The sequence below is a fragment of the Sus scrofa genome, chromosome 7, assembly GCF_000003025.6.
Source record: "Sus scrofa isolate TJ Tabasco breed Duroc chromosome 7, Sscrofa11.1, whole genome shotgun sequence".
NCBI lineage: Eukaryota > Metazoa > Chordata > Mammalia > Artiodactyla > Suidae > Sus > Sus scrofa.
The window spans coordinates 60,920,938-60,937,624 of NC_010449.5; the positions used below are offsets into that span (position 1 = coordinate 60,920,938).

The 16,687-nt window shown below is 43.1% G+C and overlaps 1 protein-coding gene and 1 long non-coding RNA gene across 4 annotated transcripts in view; one reads left to right on the forward strand and one right to left on the reverse strand.

Annotated features, from left to right (window-relative positions):
• Nucleotides 1-16,687, reverse strand: part of LOC102166620 — an 87,481-nt gene that overhangs the window by 36,697 nt on the left and 34,097 nt on the right. The gene's annotated exons all lie outside the window — the stretch shown is intronic.
• CELF6 (CUGBP Elav-like family member 6) overlaps nucleotides 10,163-16,687 on the forward strand; it is a 29,830-nt gene continuing 23,305 nt past the window's right edge. The window contains 2 exon segments of the mRNA XM_003128507.5: nucleotides 10,163-10,505; nucleotides 14,335-14,417. Of these exon segments, the coding sequence (XP_003128555.2) occupies nucleotides 10,244-10,505; nucleotides 14,335-14,417 (345 nt within the window). The 5' untranslated portion in view covers nucleotides 10,163-10,243.

Genomic DNA, 16,687 nt, shown 5'->3' on the forward strand with positions numbered 1-16,687 from the left:
GCTGTTGGTGGGAATGTAAATTGGTACAGTCACTATGAAAAACAGTATGGAGGTTCCTTAAAGAAGTATAAATAAAGTTGCCATATGATCCAATGATCCCATTTCTGGGCATATATCCAGAGAAATATATGAAAGAATTTGAAAGAATACATGCATCCCTATGTCCATTACAGCATTATTTACAATATCTAAGTCATGGAAGCCACCTAAATGTCTAACAACAGATGAATAAAGAAGATGTGGTGCGATGGAATACTACTCTGCCATAAAAAAGAATGAAATAATGCTATCTGCAGCAACATGATGGACCTAGAGATTATCATACTAAGTAAATCAGAAAAATATAAATACCATATGATAGCACTTACATGTGGAGTCTAAAATATGATACAGATTAATTTGTTTACAAAACAGAAATAGACACACAGACATAGAAAACAAACTTATGATTACCAAAGGGAAAAGGGACTGGGGGAGGAATAAATGAGGAGTTTAGAAGTAGCAGATACAAAATACTATATATAAAATAGATAAACAACAAGGTCCTACTGTACTACACAGGGAACTAATATCCTGGAACAAGGCATAATGGCAAATAATATGAAAAAGAATATATATTTAACTGAATCACTTTGCTGTACATCAGAAACTAATGCAACATTGCAAATCAATTATACTTCAATAAAAAATAAAAATTAAGGGAGACATTATATAATGATAAAGGGATCAATTCTCCAAGAAGACATAATCCTTAATGTGTATGCCCTAACAATACAGCATAAAATACATGAGGGAAAAATTTATAAAATTGCAAGGAGAAATAGACAAATCCGCTATTCAATTTTTTTTTTTTTTTGTCTTTTTGCCTTTTCTAGGGCTGCTCCCGTGGCATACGGAGGTTCCCAGGCTAGGGGTCTAATCGGAGCCACAGCTTCCAGCCTACGCCAGAGTCACAGCAACGTGGGATCCGAGCCGCATCTGCAACCTACACCACAGCTCACAGCAACACCGGATCCTTAACTCACTGAGCAAGGCCAAGGATCAAACCTTCAACCTTGTGGTTCCTAGTCAGATCGTTAACCACTGAGCCACAATGGGAACTCCCTGCTCAGTAATTAACAAACACAGCAGGTAGAAAATTAGTACTGACATAATTTTTTTTTTTTTTTTTTTGCTTTTTCAGGCTATAACCATGGCATATGAAAGTTCCCAGGCTAGGGGTCTAATTGGAGCTACAGCTGCCAGCCCATACCACAGCCACAGCAACGTCAGATCTGAGCCACATGTGCGACCTATATCATAGCTCATGGCAACGCCAAACCGTTATCCCACTGAAAAAGGCCAGGGATGGAACCCATAATCTCATGGTTTCTACTTGGATTTGTTTCCACTGCACTATGACAGGAACTCCAGTACTGACATAATTGACCTGAACAACACCATGAATCAAGTGGATCTATACATTCCTCTCAAGTTCACATGGAACATTCACCAAGATAGACCATGTTTTGGAGCATGAAACACACCTTAACAAATTAAAAAGACTGAAATCATACAATATATGCTCTTAGACCACAATGGAATTAAACTAGAATAACAGAAATATAGCCAGAAAAATCTACAGATAATTGTAAATTACATAACATGCTTCTTCTGAGTAACATTTGGGTCAAAAAAAATCTCAAGAAAAAAAATTTTTAATATTTTAAACTAGGAGTTCCTGTCATGACTCAGCAGTCAAAGAACCCAACTAGCATCCATGAGGATGCGGTTTCGATCCCTGGCCTTGCTCAGTGGGTTAAGGATCCAGTGTTGCTGTGAGCTGTGGTGTAGGTCACAGAGGTGGCTCAGATCCCTCGTTGCTGTGGCTGTGGTGTAGGCTGGCGGCTAAGCTCTGATTGGACCGCTAGCCTAGGAACCTCCATATGCTGTGGATGTGGCCCTAAAAAGACAAAATAAAAAATTAATTAATTAATTAAATATTTAAAACTAAATAAATATGAAAATACAATGTATCAAAATTTTTGAGATGCAGTAAAAGCAGTGTAGAAATGTACCGCATTAGGAGTTCCTGTCACAGCTTAGTGGTTAACGAACCTGACTAGTATCCACGAGGACGCAGGTTAGATTCCTGGCATTGCTGTGAGCTGTGGTGCGGGTCACAGATGCAGCTCGGGTCCCGAGTTGCTGTGGTTGTGGTGTAGGCTGGCAGCTGCTGCTTGACCCCTAGCCTGGGAACCTCCATATGTTGCAGGTGTGGCGCTAAAAAGACAAAAAAAAAAAAAAAAGTACAGCATTAAATGTATATGTGTGTGTGTATATATGTACACGAGAACATAGAACTAATTTCATAGTTCTGTGGGAACTATGAAATTTTATATTTATATATTTATATTTTATATCTTAGTTCACAGGGATCTAAATACGTTTTAAAGGAATGATCTAAAATCAATAATCTAGAGTTCTCGTCATGGTGCAGTGGAAACGAATCCAACCAGGAACCATGAGGTTGTGGGTTCCATCCCTGGCCTCGCTCAGTAGGTTAAGGATCTGGTGTTGCTGTGAGCTGTGGTGTAGGTTGCAGATGTGGCCCGGATCTGGCGTTGCTGTGGCTCTGGTGTAGGCAAACAGCTGTAGCTCCGATTAGACACCTCACCTGGGAAACCTCCATATGCCATGGGGGCGGCCCTAAAAAGACAAAAAGAAAAAAAAAAAAGAAAAAAGAAAACAATAAAATCAATAATCTAGGCTTTCAACCTGAAGAAACTAGAAAAAATTTAATCCAATGTAAGCAGAAAAAGAAAATAGTAAAAATTAAAGCAGAAATAAATAAAATGAAAAAAACAGAAGTAAACAGAAAAAAACAACAAAAGCAAATGCTGGTTCTTTCAAAATATCAACAGAGGGAGTTCCTGCCATGGCTCATCAGTAATGAACCTGATTAGTATCCGCAAGGATGTGAGTTTGATCCCTGGCCTCACTCAGTGTGTTAAGGATCCAGCATTGCCATGAGCTGTGATATAAGTCGCAGATGCAGCTCACACCCGGCATTGCTGTGGCTGTGGTATAGGCCTGTAGCTACAGCTCTGATTTGACCCCTAGCCTGGGAACTTCCATATGCTGCAGGTGCAGCCCTAAAAAGACAAGAACAAAACAAAACAATAGAATCAATAAACCTTGAGAGTAATTAAAAGTCTCAACAGAAGTTCCCTTGTAGTGCAGCAGGTTAAAATCTGGCATTGTCATACCAGTGGCTAGGGTCGCTGCTGTGGTGCAGGTTCAATCCCTGGTCCGGGAGCTTTTGCGTGCTGAGGGTAAGGCAAAAAAGAAAAAAAAGGCTAAAATTTAGCAGATTGACTATTACAAGTGTTAACAAGAATATAGAAGAAGTTGAATTCTCATGCACTGCTAGTGAGAATATAATATACAACAGTCACTTTGGAAAATGATTTGATAGTTTCTTAAAAAGCTAAAAACATGCCTATGGACATTCCACTCCTCGGCATTGACCCAAGAGGAAAGGAAATACATGTCCATAAAAAGACTTGCACAGGAGTGTTCATAGCAGCTTTGCTTGTAATAACCCCAAACTGGAAACAATCCAAATGTCCATCATAAGGTAAATGGATTAACAAAGGGTGGTTTATAAATACAATAGAACACTACTTTCCAATAAAAAGGAGTAAACTGTTGATGTATACAACAACATGGGTAAATCTAAAAATAATTTAAGTGAAAGGAGCTAGAAAAAGAATACACACAGTAAGATTCCATTTGCATAAAACTATAGACAGTGTGAACTAATCTAGAGTGACAAAAAACATATCAGTGGTTGCTTGGGGATGGAAGAAGCAGGGAGGAACAGAAAGAAGAAATTACATAGGAGCACAATTAAGCCTTTGACTTTGATGGATGTAGTCACTATCTTGGTTGTGGTGATGATTTCGTGGATTCAAATGTCAAATTTTATCAAATGATATACTCATAATACTGTATGTATGTTTCACTATATTCAGTTATATAACAATGAAGCTATTTTAGAACAAGATATTGCCCTAAAAACTCACAAATACTATCATTTGCATATAAACCAATATGTATTCAGCATCTGTGTAGGAGAAAGGGAAGGGAAGGCAATGAAGGGTCTAAAAACCCTGAGAATAGAACTCCCAAATCATTGACGGAAGTAAATGGTAAGTACAATCTGAGAATAGTGCAAAAACTGGGAGGAATCATGAAGACTCAATTTGAAAGTGCATACAAAGGAACTCCAATAATTGTTGGAGATGTTGAAGGGGGATGAACCCTATAACGTCTTGATGCCAACAAATCAAAACCTACTTCCAGGACAAAGCCTAAACTGGGGAAAAACTGATGGGAGCAGAATCCAAACAGAGCTGGGTAGGGACATCAAGGGCAAAAGGAGAAGGGCGTGGTAAAAATGGATGGGACAGTAGAAGATGCAGATCTCAGATGTCAGAGTTTATTTATTTTTCTCTTCTTTAAAGAAAAATAAAGAAAATTCTAAAGCTTTAGAGATAAAAAAATCTGTTCTTCTTATTGCTCCTCATAAACAGAAAAACTCACTGCACTTAGACATTAGCAATTGAAGCTGATCTCAATTAAATCTCATTTATAATCACTATAAAAAAGAAGAGAATAAGAATTACAGCAATGTCCATATTGACAATGAAAGCATGATGGAAAGATTTACCCAGAAAGAGAAAAAACAAAACAAAACAATCAGAAGAAAACCATTAAGAAAATAAAATAAGTTATTTTAAAAATCAGTATAAGTAAGAATTGGAAAAATCAGATATGCGATAATTGGAAAAAGTAAATATTTTAAAAGGTAAGGTTATAAAACTCAGAAAAACAAATAAACAGAAAGTTATTTCTGAAATGAAAAGTAAACTAGAAGGAACACAAGAGAAAATAACAATGCTTTATATCTTCAAACAAGATTAAATGGAGGAACTTCAAAAGCAGTAGTTCTTAATTGTGTTTGTAAGCACTTTGAATCAACAGGGCTCACACATTTAAAACACATTTATGCCTAGGCCCCATCCCAGCAATTCTGATTCAATTAGTTTAGGCTGGCTGTGGCTGTAGCAATGTACTCCTTTCCCCCCCCATCATCAAAGTAGTGTCAGGGAGGTCGAATGGAGAACTGGGACATTCATTCCCACCTAACATTAACAAATTCTCTTTCTGTGGGTTCACTGGAGACCACATGAGTCTCCTCTCCCTCCATCCAATAGTAATAAGACATTACTTCCCTCCCATTCTGTAATTCAGTCATGAGACATTACTTCCCTCCTATTTAGGGTCGTCTTAGCAGAGATTTAGTAGGAAATGCAAACTTAAACCCCTACCTGTCAGTAACAAGCCAGTGTCACTGATTCTCAACTAGTGTAGGATCAAAGAAGACTGTAAAAAATAGAAAATTTAAGTATTCAGAGTATCGTAATAACATATTCAGAGCGTGATAATAGGCACCGACATTGAGATGACACAGATGTTGGAATTATCTACCAAATATTTTAAAGAAGCCATCATAAAATGCTTTAACAAAAAAATAGAAAGTCTCAGCAAATAAATAGAAGATATAAATAAGAACCAAATAGAAACTTTAGAACTGAAAAATACAACTAAAATCAAAATCTCACTGGATGGGCCTGACATCATAATTTAGATAAGAGAGGAAAGAATCACTGAACTTGAAGACAGAATATAACTTATCCAATATGAACAAGAGAGAAAATACACCAAAAAAAAATTTAACAGAGTCTCAGGATTCTATGGGATTATAACAAAAGATTCTTGTCATTACACTTCTGAAGAAAAAGGAGAAAGATGAAGGGGATGAAAAAGTACTTGAATGGCTAAAACTGTCCAAATTTAGCAAACCCCAAACACCATAAAGCCTAAGAAATCCACTTCAAGACACCTCATAATCAAACTTCTAAAAACTAAAGATAGAGAATTGAAAAAGCAGCAAGAAAGAAAGGACATCTTACCTATTTGGGAAGAATAATTTGAATGACAATAGATTTCTCATCAGAAACTGTGAAGGCCATAAAGAAGTGGCATATTTTTAAAGTGCTGGAAGAAGATAACTGTCAGGCAGCAAAAATACCCTTCAGGAAGAAAGGGAAAAATTGAGATATTTTAGGATGAAGGAAAACGTAGGGAATTTGTCACCAGAACAACCACCTTAAAAGAATGGCTAAAGAAGTTGTTAAAAGGTAAAGGAAATGATAAAAGAAGGAATTCTGTATTATCTGTAAGGAGAAAAAAACAATGGAGAGAAGAAAATATGGGTAAATATAATAGGCTTTAATGTCCCCTCCTTTTGAATTTTCCAAGTTGTTTTTTTTTAATAATACTGACGTGATTTAAAAATGTGTAGAAGACATAGTTAAGACAATTATATTATAAATGAGGAAAGATAAAAAGACTTAAAGGTAGGTACATTTTCTATACTTCACTCAAAATGGTAAAATGTCAACATCAGTAAACTTTGATGTGTATGTATAATGTACCCAGAATAAGGAACGAGTACCCCTTAGGAAGATAGAAGAAAGAAAACAGAAATGAAGGACAGAGAAGACAAAAAAATTGAGTGCAGATATAAGCCCAAACATATTGATAATTACATTAAATGTAAACGGTCTAAATACAAAAATTAAAAGACAAAGACTGATGGCCTGAATTGTTAAAAGGACCCAACCATACGTAGTTTGAAGAAACTCACTTCAAATATAATAGTCTACATAAGTTGAAAATAATAAGATGGAAAAACATAGGCTATGTAACACTAACCAAAAGAAGGCTATATTAATATCAGATAAAGTAGATGTCAGAGCAAGAAATTTGTCAAAAACAGAGAATGATGGAGTCCCTGTAGTGGCTCAGTGGAAATGAATCTGACTAGGAACCATAAGGTTGCAGTTGGATCCTTGGCCTTGCTCAGTGGGTTAAGGATCCGGCGTTGCTGTGAGCTGTAGTGTAGGTCGCAGACGCGGCTCGGATCCCATGTTGCTGCAGCTGTGGCATAGGTCAGTGGCTATAGCTCTGATTTGACCCCTAGCCTGGAAACCTCCATATGCTGCAGGTGTGGCCCTAAAAAGCAAAACGAAAAACACAAAAAAACCCCCCAAAAAAAACAGAGAATGAGGGGTTCCCATCATGGCTCAGTGGAAATGAATCTGACTAGTATCCAGGAGGACGTAGTTATTTTTTTTATGTTTTATTTTTGCTTTTTAGGGCCACACCCAAGGCATATGGAGGTTCACAGGCTAGGGATCGAATCAGAGTCATAGCCGCTGGCCTACATCACAGCCACAGCAATGCAGGATCCAAGCCATGTCTGTGACCTACACCACAGCTCATAGCAATGCCAGATCCTTAACCCACTGAGGAAGGCCAGGGATTGAACCTGAAACCTCATGGTTCCTAGTTGGATTCATTTCCACTGTGCCATGACGGTAACTCCAGGAAGACATAGGTCTGCTCCCTGGCCTCACTCAATGGGTTAAGTATCTAGCTGTGCTGTGAGCTTTGGTATAGGTCGCAGATTGGGTTCGGATCTGACATTGCTGTGGCTGTGATTTAGGCCAGCAGCTACAGCTCCAATTCGACCCCTAGCCTGGGAACCTCCATGTGCCATGGGTGCAGCCCTAAAAAGACAAAAAACTAACAAACAGAAAGAAAAAAACAGAATGACATTACATAATGATAAAAGAGTCAATCCACTGAGTTCCCTTGTGGTGCAGTGGGTTAAGGATCCTGAGTTGTCACTGCTATGGCGAAGATTTGGTCTTTGGCTGGGGAACTTCCACATGCAACAAGTGTGGGCAACATAAAAAAAGGGGAGGCACACCAAAAAGACATAGCAATCCTAAATGTGTATGCACCAACCAAGTTGCAAAATATGTGAAGAATAAGCTAAGAGAACTGAAAGGAGAAATAGATACAATCACAATTACAGTTGAGACTTCAACACCCCTCTCTCAACAGCTGTTAAAATAAATAGCCATGAAGTCATCAAAGAAACAGAACTCAATGGCACGATCAACCAAGAGGACATTATCAGCATTTATAGAACACTCCACCCAGCAACATCAGAATATACATTTTTTTTCCTATTTTTGTCCTTTTTAGGGTGGCACCTGAAGCATATGGAGGTTCCCAGGCTAGGGGTCTAATCAGAGCTGTTGCCCCAGCCTACGCCAGAGCCACAGTAACACCAGATCTGAGCCTCGTCTATGACCTACACCTCAGCTCACGGCAATGATGGATCCTTAACCCACTGAGAGAGGCCAGAGATTGAACCCACAACCTCATGGTTCCTGGTCGGATTTGTTTCTGCTGTACCACGATGGGAACTCCAGAATATACATTTTTTTCGTGCACCAAAAACACATTCACTAAGATAGATCATAATCGGAGGATGATACCTCAACAAATGTAAAAGAACTAAAATCATACAAAGTATGTTCTCTAACCAAAATGGATTCAAACTATAAATCAATAACAGAAAGAGAACAGAAAAATCTCCAAACACTTGGAAATTAAACAATACATTTATAAATAATCCATGGCTCAAAAAGGAAGTTTCAAAGAAATTAAAAACTACATTGAGCTCATTAAAAATGAAATGTTCTGGTAACCAGTCCCATGATCAGGTAATTAGAAGAAATAACTTTTATGAAAAGACGAAAAATGATTTTTAAAAAAAATCATAGTTCATTTCTGAACTTGAATATCTCTCTAAGACATTTTGTTGATTCCAATTGCTACGCTGCTCTTGAGAATTTTCTTGAAATAGTCAATGGAGAGAGGTTAGCAATTTTACTGAAAGAAGGCCAGAAAATTTTTTTGAAGTAAACATATAATTTATGAATTATTTATCTTTATTGTATTACTTCTCTGTCCAGACATCACCAGCCCATCAAGAGAATACTCAGACATGAGCAAGAGTAATAAAATTCCATCAGCTCTGATATTTTGCCAACTTTCAGCATATAAAAACAGTTTTACACGTATTTTTCACTTTTATGAAGTTGTATTTGTGAAAATAAGTGAACATATTTTATTTAACAAATTGTAACTTTATATATTTTAAGTATTTATACACACGATATGTCTATTTCCATTTCTTATCTTGCCCTGTGCCCAGCTGTTGGAGGTGGGCCTGGTCCTAACCTCCTTGACCTCAGACCCTCAGCTTCCTTTTCCAGAAAAGGAGGATAACACTCCCGAGCTCACGGAATTGGGATCAACTAGGCACCTGAGCAAATACGGTTAATGTAAGTTTCCTTACTCTCCAGAGGAGGAATTCATGTTAAATAAGTCTTTTGGAGTTTCTGTTTTGTTTTTCTTTCTTAAAATTTATTTTTTATTTTTTAGAGATTCAGGGGAGACAAAAGTGTTTGAGGCTCGTGGCTACAAAAGTGGTTGAAGACACCCAAGAGAGAGCCGTGTGACGGGGCAGGGTGGGGTGGGATCAGCTGGGAGGAACTGGCTTTTAGTAGTGGGAATGGAGACGAGGAATCCCCAATCCACCCCCGCAGGAAATGCTACAGTGATTGGAGGTGTGTATGCCTGTGTGTGCCGGTGTGAGGTGGGGGTTAGCTCTGACTCCCGCAGACATCACCACGCATGACGAAGCTACTTCCCCCTCACGCGGTCCAAGGCGCACAAGCGCGATCCACCGCCACGCCCGCACACACTCCAACACACACAGGGCATCCGAGGGTCCGGTTGCCATGGCGAGCAGGAGCGCGTGAGCCCAGGCGCCCCTCCCGCCCTCAGCCGAGCCCGGTCAACTCCAACTCTGATTGGTCGCTGCTTCCTCATTATGCAAATCATTTGCGTAGACCCGGCGGCCAGCTACCTTACGTCATCAAGCACGGGGGCTGGGGCTCGGGGCTCAGCTCCGAGAGAGCTCGGGCGGGAGCCCAGAGAGCGCCGCGCGGGGACCTCAAGCCAGACCCCAGCGTCCCGCCGCCTCGGCCTGGGCCTGCCCCGCCCCCTGCCCCGCCCCTTTCCAGCCCGCCCCACCCCCTCTACGCCCTTCCACCCGGACCCCGCCCCCTGTGCAGCTACCCCCCGCCCTCGCTGCCTGGGACCCGCCCCCTCCCCCCTGGCCCTCGCCACCGGTCCAGGGAGGGGACGGCGGGACAGGCGGGACCGGCGGGACAGGCGGGACCGGCGGGAGGGCGGACCGGGCGGGGATATGGCCGCGGCGCCCGGAGGGTCTGCGCCGCCCGCCGGCCCCGGCCCACGCCTGGGTTTCAGCACCGCGGACAGCGGCGTCGGCATGAGCGGGCTAAACCCCGGTCCTGCCGTGCCCATGAAGGACCACGACGCCATCAAGCTCTTCGTGGGGCAGATCCCGCGGGGCTTGGACGAGCAGGACCTCAAGCCGCTGTTCGAGGAGTTCGGCCGAATCTACGAGCTGACGGTGCTGAAGGACCGGCTCACCGGCCTCCACAAAGGTGCGCGGGGTCAGCCCAGCCCAGCCCAGGCCAGCCCAGCCCTGCCCAGCCCAGCCCAGCCCCAATCCGATTAGAGTGCGGCCCAGCCCAAATCCCAGCCTCAATCGCAGCCGCAACCCTAGCCCTACCTACAGCCAGTCCAACAGCAGTCCAATTCTAGCCCACTTCAGCCCAGTCTTCTCCCTATATCACAGACCCTCCAACCCAGAATTTTCTGACATCTTCACTCTGATTATCACTCTGGTCCCCTGACATGTTCTTCACTCTAATCTCCACCTCTCTACCCTTCACCTCACACATCCCAACAGTCCCTGCCTTTCAGTTGGACTTCCCTTCATCCTACCCATCAGACATCTCAAATTCTGGAATCTGGAAATTTATTCCACCTTCTTTTGATATTCCAAACCCTGGACCCAGTCATTCCTGAACCACCATCCTCCCCTCTGGTGCCATCCCACTCAGGCCTAACCAACTTAACACATATTTTGAACTTTCACCCCTCATTCTGGCCTCCAAGACTAGCCAATCCCTAGAGACTTCCTTTGATTCAGACTGCCAACCTAAAGCCTGATAGACCTAAATTCTCTCCTCCTTCAGAACCCAGGCCTGGCTAAGTCACAAAATCCAATTCCCCTCCAAGGAGGCTCTCAGCTCCAAATTCCACCTTCATGTTAACAATAACCCCAATCTCTACTACTCCCATCCAGAATCCCAATACTCTCTCCCTCTTCTGATTTGAATCTGACCTCAGTTGGGAACTCCAGCCACCTTGTGCCCTGTCATCTCAGGTTTCCTCTCAGCTGAACCCATGCTTGTTTCACCCTCCGGTGTCACCACTCCTCTGCCACGTATCTGTCCCTTCCCAATCCTCTTTATGGCCTTCTGTTTTCCCTCCCTCACAGGCTGATCTTGGACCAGAGCCTCAGGGTGGGTCAGGTTCAAGAGGCAGTAAGGGGTCTTCTCCCTACCCTTGCTAGAGAGATAGAGGCACCACCGTCCTGTCCAACCACACCCCTTTCTTCTTGTAGGGCGAGGGAGGAGGCTTGTTTACATGCAGAAAAGTCTGTCCAGGCTGGGCTGGAGTAAGAGAGCCAGAGTCACATGTCACACATGAGCAGGGGAAGGAAATGATTTGAGAAGAAAACACCTTTTTCTCTCCCTACCTTCACTGTGCTGCAGTTTCAGGGTTTGGGTGGGGGAGGGTCTCTAACTATCCCCCATGATCTTTCTAGGAGAGAAGTGGTAGGCCCTGGATAATAGCTAAATGTACTTTCCTAAGGGCTGAAAGCTGGAATCAGGCTGTCATCTTTTTGCCTGGGAGGCTTTGGGGAATTTCTAGGCACATTACTGTAGGTGCTACAGGAAAATGCCCATAAAACATCTGGGACCAGCTATGTAGCAGTGCATCTTCTACCCTATGGGGTGGGGTCACTTTTAAAGGTGCATGAAAAGGACAAGACCACACCATCCAGCTACTTGGCTCTCCACCTATCCATAACAACTTATTTTCCTATTTTTTAGACATTTATTTCACTATGCAAGTACAAGCTAATCTTTCTAGGCCATCTGTACAGTACAGGAAGTGTACAGAATACCTTTAATTCTCACTCTTCTCACTTAAACACCATCAGAGTCTGAACTATTCCCTTATCCTTTCTCTTTCTCTCCACTTAGCTTTAATTATTTCCAGGTTTTTTTTTTTCATTCATCTGTCCTTCAAGCCATGCTCCTCTGTCTTTCTATCCCTCTGTTCTTCCACTCCCTATCCCAGGTAGTCACATAGGACTCCTTTAGCCTTTCAGACAGCAGCCCAGTCCTGCCCAGTTCTCATGTCAGCTAATACAGCTATGGCAGAAGATGGAGCAGAGATGTAAGAGGGATCAGATGTTTGGTGATTTATCTCCAAACCAACCCACAACTCCTGAAGGTGGGACTGCCTTGCAAGATCATTGAGGAAGGTCTTCAAGTCAACATGTACCTACCCCTCCCCAGAAACAGTGACATCTAAAAGCTGGAGTAACTTATTTGCCTTTTGATGGCTGAATACAGAGAGGGCAGCCACAGTGCTTTGAAAAAAAGCTCAGCCTAAGAGTTTGGAGATTTCAAACCCTATCCTGCCACTTACACACTCTCTGGGCTTCAGTTTCCCTATTGATAAGAATTTGTGGAGTACCCTGGTGGCCTAGTGGTTAAGGATTTGGCATTGTCACTATTGTGGCTAGGGTTAGATCAATCCCTGGCCCAGGATCTTCCATGTGCTGCAGGCACACCCCTGCCCACTCCTCCAAAAAGTTTGTCTCAGAAATTCTCTAAGGTCGCTTTAACCCAGTGAATGCGGATATCCACCCTCCTTAAGGGGGCAGCCACCTAGAAGTAATTGGAGAAAAAGTTCCTATTTGCCTTTCTAGTCTGCTGAGGTCTAAGTGGAAGACTGCACCAAGCTCCTGCTGGCTTTCCATATCCACTTTCTCTTCCTTCAGTCTTTCTTCTTCCTATACTCAGAAGCCTTTTTTTTTTTTTTTTGGAAAAGACAGACCTAATGTCACAACCCTGCTTCAAACCTTTCAGTCGCTCCATTGTTGCAAGGAAAATGTTCAAAATCCAGACTATGATGAGGTTATAGATGAGCTGATCCTTGCATACCATACGGGCCACTCTGCCCCCAGTTACCAATTTCCAACCATACTAGCCTTCCATCTGTTTCTTCAACACACTGAATTCTTCACTCAGTCCGTCATATGTACTATTTCCTCAGCCTGAAATAATCACCACCCTTTTTGTCACCTCGTTAACCCCTGTTTGTTACTGAGAACTCAGAGTGTTCTTTGAGACATTCCTTAACCCTGTGGACTCAGTTACATCCCCTTTATGATCCTTTACATAATCCAAATGAGGGCAGGGAATGTGTCTGTCTTATTGCCACTCTACCCCCAAGCCCATCATAATGTCCCACCATAATAAATATTCAATAGATCTTTTCTGAACGAGTGAGTGCTCAATGACTTTTGGAAAGGAAGAAATCTTGGCCCTGTGCTTCCTAGCAGGCTATGGGTTCTAAGGCTGAAAAAAGAGAGGGTAGGACTGACTCTTTGGCTCAACCCGGACTCCTTCTCTGCCCTATATCTATTGGATCATTTAGAGAAGTCATATTTGGTACACAGTAATTCTTTAAAAGGCCCTATCTTGAACTCCTGGGAGAGCTGACAGATCAAGCTCTTTGGGTAGCATTGGAAGCCCCTGGAAGTTCCCACCTACAAGATTCCCTTCAAAGAGTCCCATCTTGCAAGTATCAAATTAATCCAGTCCTCAGACTCAAACTTGAAGGAGGTGTTAGGAAGGAGTTGTGGGGTCCTGGTCTTAGCTCCCAACACTTCTCCTCCTCTTCTGTCTCCTCCCATCTAAAACTGAATTGGGAAGGAACTGAGACTGATTCTGGGAGATGCTGGGAGAATGAATACAAAAAGGAAGGGAGACGCTGGGGTTAAAGCTGAAGGCAAAGTTGCTTAGGGAGGTTTAACCCCAACGGGACTTCTGGCTGGACTGGGGAGGGGAGATGTGGGATTGTATGAGCATGTGACTGGGTGTGGGTACGTGGGTACACATGTTCCCTAGGCAAGAGGCCACAAGCAAGTAAGAGGCAGCCAGAGCCTGGGAAACAGGCACATGAAGCCTCTCCCTTCAGAGAAGGTGAGAAGCAGAGACGGCTTTTCAGAAGCAGTGTCCTTGTTTATAGGAGAGTGGCCTTGAGTTTGTCAACTTAATGGGGTCTTTCCAGGAAGAGTATCTGGGGGTTTCAGGAAACCCCCTGAGCCAGCCTCTTCCTCCCCAGGCTGTGCCTTCCTCACCTACTGCGCCCGGGACTCTGCTCTCAAGGCCCAGAGTGCACTGCACGAGCAGAAGACCCTGCCAGGGGTAAGTCCACCAGGGCTGGGGGGTGGGAATCACCTCAGGCTGGGGACAAGCCCTGTGTGCATGCCAAAGCAGCATGTAGGGGCTGGGCTGGGACCAGGAAACAGAAGAGTCATCTTTCTAGGAGAAGACTTACCTATACCCTTAACAGCTACAGGTTATTTATTCTATTCAGTCTTTTGGCCCAAAGAAATGCACTCAGGACTCTTGGGCCAAGTGTTCCACCCCCATATTTTAGGAGAGGCATCACTATTGTGGGCTATGCCATAATTTGTCCACCATGGCTAAAATCCTGATTTGAGGTGTCATTTGTCACTGGTGTGAGCATATCTGCAGGTACATAGGATAGAGGCTCTGCTGGGCTAGGATACCATTTCTCCAGTTCCAGGTCCTTGATGGAACTTCCCTCTCCCTGTAATTTTTTTGGGGTGTTTTGACTCATCAAGGTTGCTTTCCCTCCACATCCCAAACACTTAGCTAAAGTTAAGAGAGACCTGATTCTACAGGCAGCTAGGCCACTGTGTATCAGTGGCACCTGATATGGCCTTGGCTAATGGCTAATCACTGGACAAAAGGCAAAGTGGGACCTACTGCTGAAGGAAGAAACTGATTGTTGGGAACTAGTGTGGGTTCACCAAGAGAAAGTCATCCTACACCAGGCTCATTTTCTCTTGTCCAAGGAGTGATATGTCTAGAACAAGAATGCTATTCCAATGTCCAATCTAGGACTGTATCCAGTTCCAGGCTTTAGATTTAAGAGGTCAAGAGCCTATCAGGAAGAGACCAGGATGGGATGGGGACATAACATGTATTACGGAATGAGAGTCTGAAGAAATTGGGGATATTGAGCTGGAGAAGATAGGGTTTATGGGAGCTTCAATAGGGAGGCATCATAATAATTAAGAATACTAGTTTTTGATTCTCACAGACTGGATTTGAATCCCAGCTCTGCCATTTACCACTTCTGTGTCTTCAGATACATGACTCAGATGCTTGAGCTTCAATTTCCTCATCTATAAGGAGTGGGTTATACTAACACTTAGCTCACTGGGCTACTGTGAGGATTAACTGAAGCTTAGCAAGTGCCTGACACAAAGTAAGATCTCGATAAATATTACTGTTGGGGTGGGTAACCGCTTTCAGAGTCTGAAGAGGGATTTGATTTTCTATGGGTGGCCCCACGGGGCAGGATCAGGATCAGTGGGCATAAAGAACAGTCACTAGGAGTTCCCATTGTGGCTAAACAGAAACAAAGCTGAATAGCATCCGTCAGGATGCAGGTTCGATCCCTGGCCTCACTCGGGTTAAGGATCTAGTGTTGCTGTGGCTGTGGTGTAGGCCAGAAGCTACAGCTCTGATTCAACCCTTAGCCTGGGAACCTCCATATGCCATGGGTGCAGCCCTAAACAAACAAACAAACAAACAAAACAGACACTAATTTCAGCTCAGTATAAAGAAGTCATTTCTCTGAATAGGAGCTCTCCAGCAATAGGACAAGCTTTGCTTAGAGCTGATGAAGCTGTTAATGGGGTTTCAGATCCTAGAACCAATACCAATAATTGAAGGAACTTGAGCTTCCCTCTTGAAGACTCAATGTCGAGTACCACCAAGTCATCACCCTCACCAGTCCTCTGTTTGCAGGCTCTGGAGGCAGACCTGGGTGTGGATCCAGGCTCTGCCACTCACTAACTCTGGGCAAGTCTTTACCTTTCTAAGCCTAAGCCTCATCATCCATGAAACTGAACTTATAGGGTTATTGTAATAATTAAATGAACTAAGTTGTGTAAAGTGCTTAGCATAGGTCTTGGCAGACAGTAAGGACTCAATATGGTTAGCAGGTGTTAGTAGAGGTGGTGGAGGTGGTAGTAGTAGTAGTAGTAGTAGTAACAGCAGTGTTAGTAGGAGTAATAATATAAGTCATTATTCATCCAGCCTTAGGAGTAAATGACTTCTGTCACTGGAATTAAAAGAGTCAATGAGACATACAGTAACACTCCATGCGGGAAACACCATGGTAAAGGGGCAGAGACAGGAGGAACCACTGGGTGTGAAATGGGACTGGAAGTGAAGTGGAGGGCCCAGGTGAGCAATGGGCCAGACCAGAGAGAAATTCCACAGAGGGCAGTGCTTGAAGGGGAGACTTCCAATTCCAGGCGGAGGGGGTTAGCAAATGGAAGATACCGAAAGAATTAGGATGAACTTTGGGAGGAAAAAAAATCCTCTCCTCAACCAGCCACAGGATGCCACAAGATAAGGGGTACCTGGGGAACTCT